The 15517-nt window shown below is 39.1% G+C and overlaps 1 protein-coding gene and 2 long non-coding RNA genes across 3 annotated transcripts in view; 2 read left to right on the forward strand and 1 right to left on the reverse strand.

Annotated features, from left to right (window-relative positions):
- LOC130568837 (uncharacterized) overlaps positions 1-15517 on the reverse strand; it is a 20662-nt gene continuing 5145 nt past the window's right edge. The window contains exon 3 of the long non-coding RNA XR_008964759.1: positions 1-154. This is a non-coding gene — a long non-coding RNA (uncharacterized LOC130568837). The remainder of the gene's footprint in view (positions 155-15517) is intronic.
- On the forward strand, positions 3018-5861 carry zfp36l2 (zinc finger protein 36, C3H type-like 2). Its single transcript, XM_057357927.1, has 2 exons — positions 3018-3266; positions 3491-5861. The coding sequence occupies exons 1-2, from the start codon at positions 3225-3227 to the stop codon at positions 3845-3847; spliced, it is 399 nt and encodes a 132-aa protein (XP_057213910.1). The 5' UTR covers positions 3018-3224; the 3' UTR covers positions 3848-5861.
- LOC130568836 (uncharacterized) overlaps positions 13255-15517 on the forward strand; it is a 17014-nt gene continuing 14751 nt past the window's right edge. Inside the window, exons 1-2 of the long non-coding RNA XR_008964758.1 lie at positions 13255-13542; positions 13799-13910. This is a non-coding gene — a long non-coding RNA (uncharacterized LOC130568836). The remainder of the gene's footprint in view (positions 13543-13798; positions 13911-15517) is intronic.

The following is a 15517-nucleotide window of genomic DNA, read 5'->3' on the forward strand; positions in this document are numbered from 1 at the left end:
CAAGGAGCCGGGCACACTTGTTATAGTAGTCGTTGGGGTGTGGTGAGGCTGTCTTCGGTGGGGATGTCCAGGGCACCTCCCTCGGCCAGTGTAATGAGAGGCTGCCTGGCTGTGGCTAGGCCAATAGGGCAAGTCGAAACCCAGAATACCAGCTCTGTGGCATGGTGAAGAGGGAGGAACAGCAACAGTTTAGGAGTAAATACTGAAATGTAATTCACAAACATACAAAATTCACAAGGGCGGATACATTAGTGTGAATATAAAAAATATTTGATATTCTGATAAAAGTCTTAAAGGAATAGTTCACCTTCAAAATGAAAATTCTGTCATCATTTACTCACCCTGTTGTCATTTTAAACCTGTGTGAGTTTCTTTCTTCTGCAGAACACAAAAGAAGATATTTTGAAAAATGTTGGTAACCGATGGGCCCCGTTGACATTTACTGTATGGACACAAGACCAATGCAAGTCAATGGGGGCCAACGGTTTATTGGTATCAACATTCTTCAAAATATATTCTTTTGTGTTCTGCAGAAGAAACACGGGTTTGAAATGTCAAGAGGGCGTGTAAATAATGACAGCATTTTCATTTTGAAGGTGCTTTAAGATTGACACTTCTTCAAAGACAAGAAAAAAGATTTGGGGAATTTTTGGCTTAAATATTTACATAACGTGAATTTTATATGCTTTTTTTTACATTTCTAAAAAGAACGGTTTAGTTCTCCAAAATACTTACAAACCTTTGTGTCATTCCTTGCCTTTATAAATTACTTTCTGTAGTGGAACAAAAAAGGAGAGATTTTCAAGACGGATGATTTTAAGCCCCCATTAGGTTTCATTGTATGGAAAAGCAGCATCACTCTTTAAAACTTCTCTTACAGAAGTGAAAAGGTCTGACGGGTTTGGAACAACGTGAGGATGAGTAACTGATGGCAGAATTTTCATCCTTGGGTGAACTACTCCAGTCAACGTAAGCATAGAAAAAAAAGATTTAAAAACTTGTCTAAAAGAGAATACTGCCACAGAGGAGACGCCTCTGACGATAATAACACATAGTGGCAAGTTGTGCTTAGTAGCCGGCGAGCGGCACAAACCGACCTAAACCAGTCTCATCTCCGTGCAGAGGCCTGCTGCAGCATATGGAAGCTGGGGTTAAATTCAGCTCTGGGTGTAACCGTACATAAACAAGCAGAGCAAACCTCAAACATGGCTTCTGGATGCACTGCTGTCTGTAGGGAAGATTCTGGGGTCACAGACCGAGGTCACCTGTCAGAAAATTCCAATATTCGCGATGCATACATTTATTTGATTTAATAAAACATTTGTGCATCTGGCAGATACATATTCTGATGAGTTGCGTCAATGTGTTTTTTTACATTGTACACATGTCATTAAAAAATCACCCATGTGTGAACCTACTGCAGACAGATTTTGGCTGCACACACATGCACCTGCTAACAAAATGCCAGTCCAGTCAGTGCAAGTGACTTAAAACGAAAGGGAAAGAATGACATGAACGTGTGTGTGGCAGCAGAAGACAAGCAGCTTTCACTTATGGCCATCCTCTCTACCTAGCGGTTGCCTTGGATACGCATTGTGGACATCACAAAGGAGCCAGTGTACAGTCCTGTGCAGACGCCTTGGCAGCCGCTCTGGCCATAGTAGCGATGTTCCCTCTGTGTGCAATGATGTAATGTTTTGGAATGATCAGAACTGCCCAGCGAGAACTGGAGTCAGTGTAATGGATGAGTGGTTTCTGTGGACAGAGTTTTGTTTGGGGCTTTGGACTTATATTTTTTCATGGGTTGATTCAGTTTGGTTGAGATTTTCAATATGAGTATTCTGTGCAATTTCAAACTCTAAATTGAAGGTTTGCAGCCAGGAGGTGCATGCATTATGATTTGTGCTTTGCCACTTTACTATATGCTATGAAACTAGAAGCAGCTAATCCTTGGTTTGCACACACAAGTTGAATCACACACAATGAGGCACTCATGTAACATATTACATAATCTGTGGGTCTAATCATCCTACATATGGGATGCCAATGTGGTAAGGATTGCTAACTGAAACTGGCAATTTGAAGTGATGGGAATTTCACATGGAGTAAACTTAAATAGCCACTGAACCGGGATCCAGCAAATGAGGATTCAGCTCTCCTTTTAATACTTGGGTTTTGTACAGAAACAAACAGCACTTATACATACAAATGTTTATATAAGTCTTTATATGCATTGAAAATATGGTTTTTAAAATGTATAACACATTTTAAGCTAACAAAATGTAAGCATTTTCACGAGTGGTCTTAGACTTTTAGTCCGCACTGTATACGTATACCCGTATTATACACGTATAATAATAATAGCAAATCAGACATACACATCCCATCCATCGTCCAAACCCATTTATCCTATGGAGGGTCATAGGGGGCTGGTGCCTATCCCAGCATCTTGGGCCACAGGCAGGGTACACCCCAGGATAGATGAGACATACGCAGATTATTTACACAATATTTAAAAAACTTATCAGCCTGACCTACTCAGTTTAATTGGTCTATTATGAAAATATATTTTTTTACAAGAGTTCAAAGTACAGCTTATCAAAGTTAACCCAAAGGCAATGCATATGACACTGTAGGTCTGTGTTGCTTCTTACTGATGATTTATGTGCCATATATAAAAAATAAATACATATACAGCCAATATTACAACTTTAACGCATTTTCAAGTAGTTTGAAAGAAGACATTAAAAATGTAAGCATTTTAGCTTTTCCCTTATCTTTGATAATGATGAGCTCACAAAAGGAGGAATCTATCATTCCTGTTGTGAGTAGTTAAAGGCTTAAATGAGGACAAAGAAGAATCTGATTTGAATTTGTGTAGTGCTCGAGCTGCACTCCAGTGCCTACCAAGGCTGTTAAACGTGTAGAAGGGAACTAGGGAAGTTACCGAAACCACGTGACGGAAAGGCGGGGCTTCTAGGAGCGCACTGTTGAAAGTTTGTCGAACTCCTCCCCTTTAACAGCTGCAACGCATTTATACACATGTGCAAACTTTGCCCATGTACGACACTCCCCAAACCTGCGCGGCTCAACTCCATCGACCTTTTCCCAGCTCAGCTGAAGAGGCAAACCCCATTCAGTCGTGATTTTGCAAAGCTTCGGAGTACACAAGGATCTTTCTCGGTCCAACAACTTTTACCCTAAGCTGGAACTCACCGTAGAAAATGTCTGCTTCGGTCGTGTCATCCATATATGATTTCGACAGGGTAAGGCGATATTTTCTGTGTTTGAACGAATGCTAGAAACTTTAAGTTTGTCTTTTTAAGTGAACTTCTGCTTACGCGTAAACGAGTGTTTTGTTGACTTATCACGCTTGGTGGTCGCGCTAGGAAACACATAAAAGCGCCCCGTTTATAAATGTGGCGTGGCATGTTGCGATACAAATTTATCTGACATCCTTGGTTAAAATCCTTCGTTTGTTTTCTTCCAGGAAAAACTCCCAAATTCAAATGCAATCTATTTCCACGATATGCTGGAAAAGAGGAATGTCGGAGTCCCGTTTGCCGCCTCGAATACCAACAACAGATCTTTCGGTTATTTCAGGAGTAACTCAACAAACCACATGGACTTCAACATGAGCAACAGACTCACAGTCGGTTTTGAGAACTCGACGTCTGCCTTCATGAATAAAGAAAACAAACCTCGTGACCGCGCGTTCAGTGAGACGGGAGAACGCAGTCAACAACTTCAGGAACTCCTTCAGCAAAAAGCCGGCTCGCAGATCAACTCGACCCGATACAAAACCGAGCTCTGCAGACCTTTCGAGGAAAACGGGTCGTGCAAGTAAGGAGAGAAGTGTCAGTTCGCTCACGGCTATCACGAACTGAGAAACCTGTCCCGCCACCCGAAGTACAAGACCGAGCCGTGCCGCACATTCCACACTATCGGTTTCTGCCCGTACGGCCCACGTTGCCACTTCATTCATAACGCGGACGAGCGCAGAGCCGCCACGAGTAACCCTCAGCCGAGACTTAACCGGGAGATCGGTGTGTTGGGAGATAAAGAGACAACCCTGTTTCTGACACAAAGGGAGAGACCGAAGCTGCACCACAGCCTGAGCTTTTCTGGATTCTCGAGCACCCGCGGCACAGAGTCGACTTTGATTGACTGTCCGATTTCCCGCACGCCGCCGCCGCCCACCTGCGCACTCGGCTTCTACGAGGACGCGCTCACTCCGAATTCACCCTGTCTGAACGCGTTCACTTTCCCCGAGCAGGATCTTAAAGCGTTTCTCGCGCCCATTATCCCTCAGACTCAAAGCGCGTTTACGCAGCAGGCCGGCGGTGTCTTGTACGGCAACATCCAGACCAATGGTTGCCCTCCGTCACCTCCTTTCAGAATGAGCCACCTGCCCTCCATGCATCGTCTCTCCGAGTCTCCCGTGTTCGATTCCCCTCCGAGCCCACCGGAATCCCTCTCGGACCCCGAGGGATACCTGAGCGGCTCATGCTGTTCCTCTGGCACAATCAGCGGCTCGGAGTCGCCCAGCATGGACGCAAATAGACGTTTGCCAATCTTCAGCAGGCTGTCGATTTCAGACGATTAATTTGCTATTATTCTTATAGCCTTTTATCCCAGTAGTGCCAACGTGTGTTTCAGGTCAACTGATTGTTAGCTGTTTGTTTGTTCCAAGTGTTTCTCACGATTGAGATCTAATATTTTCTTTATTCGTACAATGATAAACTAAGATATTGGCTTTTATAGGCCTTTTTCTAGACCTTTAAAGTGTCTTGGAAAACATTCCTAAAGTGCCACGCAGTGGTGTAAGAGAGCACAAGCACTGGTTGTGGATGGATTGTGGGGACCCATAGTTTGACAATGGAATGTCAGTGCATATGTTTCTTTTTTTAAACTGAGTGGTATCATTGCATTTTTGCATCATGGTTTGAAATCTATTTAACTTATTTATTGTCATGTGAAACTATAGCCTTGGGGGATATTTTGAGTCCATATGCTATTTATCAAGTCTAAAGCAATACATTTATATTCCTGTTTAAATTTGCGATCTCCAATATTAATCTGGAAACGGTTGGGTTTGTTTCACGATAATATATTTTTGTTAACTCGTTTATTTTACTGTAAATAGGTAAATAATTTAAGAAATTGTATGCTATTTATTTCAATTTTGTTTACTTTGTATATATTAAAAAGTGGGAGTGCCTGATGAGGTCACGCTGTGATTTCTTGTTTGGGAGGGGGATGATAGAGGATCAATGGGCATTTGTAGAATGTAGCCTGTCTTAAGGTCTTCGACCGTAAAGAACTAACTGACTTCACAGTATGACTTGGTTTTGTTGTTTTTAAACTAGCAATGATAAAGACAACCAAAAAGTCAATTTGCACACAGTTATGTAATGTTTGCAGTCTAGTGTCAGAGAATGTAGCACTCTCTTATCTTGAGGTTAATAACTAGCTAATACATAACTGCTGGGGTCAAAGATCCTGCATAGTTTAACCTAATAAAGCAGTTGCTTTGGTATATAGCTAAAGCGAATCGAATGTAGCTTATAGATCAAGATGCCTTTTAATGGTGACAAAAATGCTGTCTATTTTTAGACCATTTGTTCACACCATTCCTAATGAAAAATACTCTTGCTACTGTTCCTCTCAAAATGTGCAAGCCGGGGACATTAGGTTTAGTCGGTTCATAACCATACAGTTTTAGATGAAGTTATCAAACAACATTGAATGTAATGAGAAAAGTCAGCTGGGTTTTTTGGGTGCTGCGCATACAAAGAGTGCAGAGTAAATTTGTACTGTATGTTTCTAATATTTCCCTTAATAAAGGCATTTTTGAACAAGATCTCCATGTCATATTTTTCAGTCGGTGAAATAGAGAAGCAGGTGGATTGTGGAATGTAAATGAATGTCTGCTCTCTATTCTGTCTCCTTTCTGTCCTCCTGCTTTTCTTTGAGGAAAAATATTACATGAAGTACAAATAGTACAATGTCCTGGAGTTCGGTCTCCTCTCCTGGCAGAGTTTTCAACAGAGACCATTTTTGTGTGAATAGCAGATAGTGAAGTGAAGGGGGGGGTTCCCTGGGGGGTTTATAGACTCCTAGTTTGTCAAGCAGTGAAAATACAAAGAAATACAAAAACTGTTGATCTGGTTATGAACTAAAAGAAAAAAATATTTCCCTATGTGCCAGTATTTCAAACCTAAGTCAATACTTCACATAGGAAATGCATTTAGAACAACATATGCAGACAAGTGTATCGGTGTCGAGGGTTTGCTTGTGAAGATAAGGTGCTATGCAAATATTTACATCCTAAGAACTTTTTAGGCGAAGCTGGTTAATACTTCTGAAGGAATCACAACGTATGGTGAGTGGTAAAACTGCAGGCAAAAATGTTTAGATTACGATTTGAACATCTGGTTGTAACGCATGCACATGTGAGGGTATGGGGGAGGGGGCTTTAGCGTGTATATTTACATGTGCGAAAGAAAGGTCATCAGCCATTAATGAACCACATCTCACAATAGCAGGAAATCGCTCTGTTTACTGATTAGGTGCTCTTGGGAGCCGAGCTATTCCTCTTGGACGTTTTTCCACTACACCCTTCAATTCTGATTTATGTGATGTGTGCTCGAGGCACAGGACCATTTTTCAGATATGCATACATTTAGTCAAACTTTTAGTCAGTGTGAATCATTTCTTTGGACCGTCAAAATGAACATTCTGTCATCATTAAGATGACCTCTTGTAATTTCAAACATGACTTTCTTCTGCAGAACACAAATTAAGATATTTTGAAAAATGTTTGTAACAGAAAACCGTTGGTCCCCATTGACCTGCATTGGTTTTGTGTCCATACAATAGAAGTCAATGGAGACCAAAGGTTTTTGGTTACCAACATTTTTCATAATATCATCTTTTGTGTTTTGCAGAAAATCACACAGGTTTAAAATGACAACAGGGTGAGTAAATGATGACAGAGTTTTTATCTGAAGGCGAACTGTTCCTTTAAGTAAACTTTCTGCAGAGGTTTTTAGCTTTTATTAGTGGCTATTGATAATCAAGCACCAAGGAGTAAAACATGAACTTTTAAAGCCAAGGCCAAGGAAAAGTATAAAAGTTTACAAACCCTTTATTTGGGTGGGGCCATGTTTTCAATACGAGGGCACTTAGCTTTCGTATTCTGAGGAACAAAATTGTTACACTAAAAGAGGACAGGCTCCACTTTGGCTCACGCTTATCTCCAGCAGCTGAGCACCTGTGACAAACAAACCAACTGGACTGTGCCTTCCTGTTTTGTTGTCAGAAATTTTGGTTTGGAAGAAATTTCACTGCTTCCATGCACAAGGCAAGGAAGTCCCACCCTCCTCCTCCTTTTCCTCAAGTGCTAGACCCTAAAATGCACTAAGTGAACACTTCCTTCCTTAAGCAAACAGTCCTATACCCCTTACCCCGTGTGTACTGCCATTGCAGTGGCTGTATTGTCTTTAAAGCGTTATCTGAGAGAAACCGGGGGAAAGCCAACACAAAATAGTTCAGTGAGTCATAAGAATAGCCTAAGCACATCAAATCCATAAACACAAAATGCGAGTGGTGGTTACAGGCCTGATAAGGATACCACCCTCCTTGATTTAGTTTCCTCTGAGATGGGCTGAAGTCCAATGAAGCAACAGCGATGTTTGGACAGAAGACAAACTCGACCAAGAGGACAGGAAGACTCTGGAGTTTATTGATTAACTTAAATAATAGAATCAAGGACACAGAAATAAACAGTAGAGCGAGATGAATCTGTCTTGTCACATAGTACAAAACAATACATTTAAAGACGACTTTGTGAGGTCTACACCAAGAGTGACATTTAGCAAAAAAGCCTCTTTTGGGTTAAGAACATTAACTCAGCCGGTTAACTCTACAGAATTCACAATGTGCTTTGATTTCAAATTTGAGATGACTTAAAACTTTGGTTATAGTATGCAAAAGTGAAATACGCCTTTCAAATCCAAGGTTGCTTCTTTACCCTATAAGTTAGGTCAGTTCAAATTTACTTAGCTTTAATGAAGCAGCATGTATGTTGACTCATACAGAGCTAAGCCCCCTGCTAACCTGACTGCTAAATAGGTCAAACACACACTGACGTCAGTGTGAAGCGAACATGAAACTGACCTTGAGCATGAGGGTGATGAGAGAAAATTGCTGTTTTGTTTCACCTGACTGGAAATGAGATATTCACGTGCAATCATTACAGACCTCCTTCTGTGAGATGACTGGAGATCTAGTTTGACAAACCATCAAACAAACCAATGAAATTATTTTTTTTAAGTAACAAGTAATGGCTCTTTCACAGTAAAATATAAAGTTAAAAAAGTAATTTAAAATACCACCACAACTATAATGTTAACAGAGGACCAATAATGGAAGGTTCTTTAAAGGTCCAGTGTATGAAATTTAGCCGCATCTAGTGGTGAGGTAGCGAATCACAGCCAACGGCTCTCTACACCCCTCCCTTTCAAAGCACTACGGTGGCAGACACAGGACTAAGATGTTGTCACGTTTCCGCTTCATTGCCGAAGGAGATAATGTATTTACGAAACGCGCTCTGTAGAGCAGTTCGTCAGTTTAGGGCTACTGTAGAAACAACATGGAGAATTCTGTGCAAAGGGACCCACGGTGTATGTAGGTAATAATAGTTAATTCTATGCTAATAAAAACATCACTCTTCATTATGTAAGGTCTTTACACCTCTCAGTGTTTCCCACAGGATTTTGAGAGACTGTGGCGCTGGTGACGTCACACCCTAATTAGCATATTTGTGACGTCATCACGAGCGTTTGGTCTAGTGTTGGCACTTGAAATCTGTTTCACTTCTACTCTCTGATCTATCACATCATATTGTATTTTAACTTGACTGAATACTATTTTCACATATTATCTGTTCTGTTGTCAAACATAAAATAAAATATTGACTGAACAGGACTAGGGATGGGTATCGTTTTTAACGGTATTACTACTCTTATCGATACTGCTGTTCGGTCCGGTACTTTAACGGTTTTCTTATCGGTGCTTATGGATATATTTTTTTAATAAAAAATAAGACCAAATATAGAGCAATATAGACCAAAAATAAAGAATTTATGAATAGAATAACACTGCTTTATTTTCTGCAATGTAAAATAAATTGTATTCAGTGCGGACCAGCGGTATTAAAAAAAGTGGGTTGGTTCATCATAGCCGCAACGATTTTTAAAAAAATATTTAAATGTGTATTTTAATGGACAGATTTTTATGTTTGTCTTATGTATGTAAGTAAAGCGACAAATTATTAGGCTCTCAATGATATCAAATAGGCCTATTATTTGGGCTGATTTATTTATTATTATATAAACGAGTAGAAAATGTGTTATGTCACATCATTTAATCCAACTGAAATTAGACACACACGAATACACTGCCAGAAAAAATGTGCCAAATTTGTACTTTTAGGGGTACAATGGCTTGTCACTGGGGCAGTACCCTACACATATTGTACCTTTCCACATGGATACCCAGAAAGCAAGCAACCATTGAATCAATGTAAAAAAATTGCTGATTTGTGAATGTTAATTGCATTGAATCAATATCACTTTTGCACCTGCAATTAATGTAATTGAAAAAATGTTGCAATTTCAACAAATCATCATTATTGTGATCAGTGTTTGCTCTTGAGTTTAATGTTAAGTTTTCTTTACTGTCTAACACATGTTGTGGCAAAGAAAACTAAGATCAAGTGGGATCAGAAAATGATTGTTATTTCATCACAATGAAGTTTTATAAATTATCTTATGTTTTTAATATGTGAATGCGGAGTTATGACACAGTTTAAAAAGATTTAAGCAGTTTTATGGACAATTTACAGAATAAATGATTTTCACAAAACTGTTATATTTCTGAATCAGTTCGACATGAAGAATCGGTGTATGAATCTTTCTAGACTTTCATTTATTCAGTAAACAGGAAGATACCCTTATTGAATCCCATAGTAGGAAAGAATACTTTATCATTTTTTTGTTCTGTTGAGCATAAAGAAGACATTTTGAAGAATGTAGGACAGCAAACAGTTCTGGGGCACTTTTGACTACCATTGTATTTTTTCTTACTATGATAGTCAATGGGGGGGGAAATCTATCTGGTTTTAAGCATCCTTCCAAATATCTTTCTCTGTGTTCATCAGATTTGGAACTAAAACAAATTATGACAGAATTTTAATTTTTGGGTAAAGTATCCCTTTAAATGAGCACTGAAGTATTTTATGCACTTTATGCACATCTTAGAGTTTCCATCCAACGTTATCTTACGTGATATCCCAAAATGCACATCCATCCTGGCTCATGGTAAAACTCTTATTATTATTTTGACAAGGTAAAAAATATTTCATGACAGTCGCATACCAACACCAGGCAACAGTTGCATGTGTGATGCACAGGTTCTGAATGTCAAAAACAGACTTATGGACCTGTCTGCAAATACTGCAGGTGTCTTTACACAGATTAGGGTTCTCTTGTTAATTCACACACACAAGCCCAAAATGCAACCAAGGATTAGACAAACTCTCTTCTCAACTCCCCTGAACAATAAGACAGTCACCAGCCGAAGGCCGCATTGCCGCCCACAGCTTTTGCAACACTTCAGCAGCGAAAACCATCAGAGAGGTTTGAAGACACAGAGTCTGGGCCACTTCACAGATGTTTATTTGAAGCTTCATTCAGATACTTCTTCCATCCTTTCTGCGGTTCTTGTTTACACAACGCCGGGGCTGTTTGGTTGTTCTTCTGGAAGCGCGCTGTATGTGCGCTTCATTTTTCGCATACTCCAGGGACTGGAAAGAAACCTAACACCACACAGTCATTGCACTGTGACTTGGCTTTCACAAATCAGAAAGGCATGAGGCAGCCAGAGGACAAATCGTCTCAGAGCGAATATCAGCGCGTAAACGATTTCCTGTCTGACTCACAGTCAGGGACTTTGCTCCTTCAGGAAAGAAGGATGAACCACTTTTATAGCACTTTGAGTTTGCATTCAAAATTCAAATAGATAAGACGTGAGCAGCACTGTCCTATAAAAATCCTTTCTGGACAATAACTCCCTGTGATTAATTTATAGATGTTTGATTTATGTAAACTCAGTAGCTTTGGGTTGACGGTCACATGGTTCTTAAATAACACATTTAACATCTGGACTTTTTTGTTTATCTGCAGTATTTTGAAGTATGTTTTTTAAAACTAGAGGTGGTCTCAAAGAAAATATATCACACTCTGTACATTACTGAAATAATACACCTTATTATGGCCTCTTCGGCTCTTAATGCCAAAAGTGCCCTTTTGTCAAGACAAAAAAATATTATTTTTGTAATTAAAAGGCCCTTTGGTGAAGACCTGCTCAATCTAACTATTAGTCAAATTAATGAATAATAATTTAGCTCTAAATAAAATGACCCATGTGATGTAAAGCATGGCTGTTGTTTATATTGCTGTGTGTAGTCTGCCCTGGGGCCCGTTTCAATAAGGATGTTCAACCAACACCGAGTTAAAATGTGAATTCTGAGTTGATTTACACCGAGATGTGAAACTTTGAGTTTTTGGTTTCAGAACAGCTGATTTGAGTTAGTTCTATCAACTCTGGGCCTTGAGTCAAGCACGCACACAAGCCATGATCAATGGAGCTCCGATATTACGATTCACCATGGCAACGGTACCAAAGGAAAAAGCAACATGGTGGCAAAAGTGCTTGAGAGCGAAGCACACTTTCAGCTCTGCATACAGTGGATTTACTAATGTGCTGAAAATGACTTAAGTTTAAATCAATAAATAGGTACCGATAAACAAACAAATTAATCAGTAAATGAATGAACAAAAGAATGAAACAACAGAAATAAAACAGAAATAATAAATCCCATCAGTGCTCTAGTGATGAGTTTGAGATGTCATGGTGTATTAAGTCATTTCTCATCCTCCATAAAAAACTACACTGTAAAACTTTGCTGTAGTTTTACAGCAGGTTTGCCAGTAAATTACTGTAGATTTAATTCACAATTTTCTTATAAACATAAACTTACCTAGTTCTTATATTTTCTTTCATAAAACAAGACTAAATATCTAAGGTCGCTTTTCTTGTTATATAAATGTACCGTAATTTGAGATGTTTTAAATATTTTGACTAAAAGACAAGACAAAAATGCTTAGGAAGAAACGTCGTTTTTTTGCAGTGTAATGCCAGTATTGAGACAAGTCTCTTCTAGCTCATTTTGAATCTCAGAAGTCAAAGTGTTTTAATTTTGATTAACGTAAAGTTGAACTCAAATTGAAAACAGTACTTATCGGAAAATATTAAGTAGTAATCAAATCTACAGTAAGTTACTGGCAAAAGTTTTACAGTGTACCATTTTTGAGAATATGTAATTTGAAAGAATGGCTCTGATGTAATACACGGCCACGGTGGCTGGTGTTATTGATGTAAGGATTGACGATATGTTTTGATATATCTAATTCACTGTAAAGAAAAATGGTAGTTTTAATAAAAATGCACAGGCAAATGACAAAAATTCCACACGGGTCCTAAATTGCTCTCCAGGAATCAAAGTACACCCCAATGAATTAATGTAGCCTCTTCACAAACAGGATCCTCTATAAAAGCACATATGACATTTTAGTCACTGATATGGTGTCTGTGTGATCAAAATGTGTCCCATGAATGACTGTATTAATGAATGAATGAATGAGTTACACCACTTGCGCTTTAAAAGGGGGAGGCGATCGAAAGAAACTCTGGGTTTACCAAACGAAACCTGCTCCCGACCAGGGGTGCGTTTCCCCAAAAAAATCGTTAGCCAACTATGGTCGCAAGTTCCGTCGTTCCAGCATAGTTCAATGATTTAAGTGTTTCCCAAAACCATCGTTCCAACGATCAATCGCAAGCAGCATCGCAAAGTTGCGTGGTTGGAACTACAGGTCTAGAGCTGTGGTTAGAAGCATCGTTCCTTATTATTATGACATGTAGACTTACATGCATCAAGCTTTTGATCAAAGTAAGAAAGCAACATGCAGTGCATTCCATATCCATCATTCTAAATATATACAAATTCAATTTGACAACTTTAGGTTGGCAAGAAAATAAAGCGGGTTTTTTTTAAGTGCGCATGCGCATGTCCTGCGTGCTCTAGGACCCTGGGGAATCCCTGGGCGGATTGACGTAGGAGGACACTTGAGTTGAATGAATTAGACATCGTAAAATAAAACGACAGATAACAAAAACAGGATAAAGTAGTCCTTAAATGCAATGTATGTTATTTAAAGCAAGAATTTTACATTAATTCTATCTGAACGTATTTATTAGCAGACTACTTACTCCACCACCTGCGTGGCGTCATCAACTAGATTGCTGAACAACTTGGTTCAAACAATTGATCTCCGACAGAGTTCTACGGTTTCAGGAAACAGCTGTAACTACATCGTTAATTTCCCCAACGATGTATCGTACTATGATAGTTAACCAGTAAGTTATGTATTTTTATGTTATAAGACTAAAACTATTAATACTTTGAAGATATTATTACAGTATTTACAGAGTGCCTTCAAAACAGTTATCAAAACATTGGTAAAACAGGCTTATTCTGATTTTCTCATCCTCCAAATTATACTTATCAATGCTGTTTTTATTATTATTATCATTTTAAAAAATGAATAAATTCAGAAGAGGGTTAGAACAGAATTATATTTTTAAAATGACAAAACTATTTTTTCTACAACAGCAAAGACAGCAACTGCAGCAGCAACATCCTCAGCAGCCCCCTCAACATCCGGTGCGCAACGTTTTGCTATGGTCCGGGTTGACGACACGTTTCCTGGAAACGGTTCGCAACGGTGTGTAACAGGGTTTGAGATGCGTTTTCTCTTGTTTGGTGGGCGTGTCAAGAATGTCGGCCCAATCAGCAGCAACGTGTATATAACCCACGCGATGTTAAAGAGACAGCTCGCACAATGGGTCCAAGTAAAGTCGTTTAAATGTGTTCGCTGCAGCTCGGTATACGCAACAATTGAAGATATTAGAAGACATGTATTTTGCAGTATTAACCCTTTATGACCTGCCATTTAACAATTCCGCTAGAGTACATTTTAGTATTTTTACATGCCGTGCTGTTATGCTTTTGAGTATTTTCACATGCCATACATCAATACAATCCTTACACCCCCAATTTGAAGGCTATGTATGTAATTGATCCATAGTAACTAGGTAAACCGGTCAAAAGTGCAATAAACCCCCCAAAAAAAGGAAAATTGTTTTTTTTCACCAATATATTTGACTAAATACAGATTTATCACAAATATCAACCTCAAACTTGTCAATGTAAAAACTTGCATCAAACACTTCAAAATCACATACAATTTATTTGGACTGTTTACATAAAATAGTTTGTGAGATATAATAATTTTTGTAAAGAGTGCGTTGTGAAATAAAACAGATAAAATACTGCTTTTGAGAGCAATGTTGATTGAACAGCTAAAACAGACCATGTAAAATAATAAATTACCCTAATATCTGTACTTTATCAGAACTATAGATGCAAAAAGGCTGTGATGACACTTGTGACAGTTCCTGACCAGAATAAGGCACAGGGGCTCTTGACATGTTTCACACATAAATGGAGTGCATTTGAATTTGTGGGGTCAAAAAGATAAATAAATAAATAAACCATAAATAACCCAAAACAAACCTAAACATACTGAAAGACACCGCTACATATACACAGCCTAGCTGTGATGAGACTTGTGGCAGTTCCTGTCCATAATAACACAGAGGGGCACTTGGCAGGCCTCGCACATGAATGGAAATTGATTGAAACTGGAGCAGATGAGCAGTCGGAAAGTTCATCTTCGTCGGACGCGAGTAGTAGCTCCAAAACCTCCGCGCTCGTATACTTCTTTTTCAGTGCAGTCATAACGTTATGCATCTAAGTGTGTGTGTTTGCACTTGCGTTTGTAAATGTGCATGTGTGAAAGAAATGATCAAGCAAAGGACTGTAATGATAAAGAGACGCAACGACGAGTAGAACGTAAAGCATACCGCAAACGGAGATCCAATGTCGCGGCTTGTGATGTCACCACATGCGACAAACCTACGTCATGGGAGTCGTAGGAAAAGGTAACCACGCAACCACTAGTAACCTTAGATCTATAGAACATGTGCGCAAAGACGTGCGATGCATTTTTACAGTTTTTTGTTATAGATTTTTACACAATTTGTGCAGACTCATTAGAGGGCGAAAACAACGCAACAGGATCGTGTTGTAGGATTGATCTGAAAGTGTAACGTCTGTCATTTTGTATGCAAAAAGAATTATTCTGCAACCCATTTGGATTCCGTTTTTATTGGCTCTTGAACAGAGAACACGCAAACGCTCCCGTAGGTTTTAAAGGGTTAAACACGCATTTATTCCGATTTCATCGGGCTCTAAAAATTCTTCAAAAAG

This window comes from Triplophysa rosa, linkage group LG18, assembly GCF_024868665.1.
Source record: "Triplophysa rosa linkage group LG18, Trosa_1v2, whole genome shotgun sequence".
In the NCBI taxonomy this organism is placed as follows: domain Eukaryota; kingdom Metazoa; phylum Chordata; class Actinopteri; order Cypriniformes; family Nemacheilidae; genus Triplophysa; species Triplophysa rosa.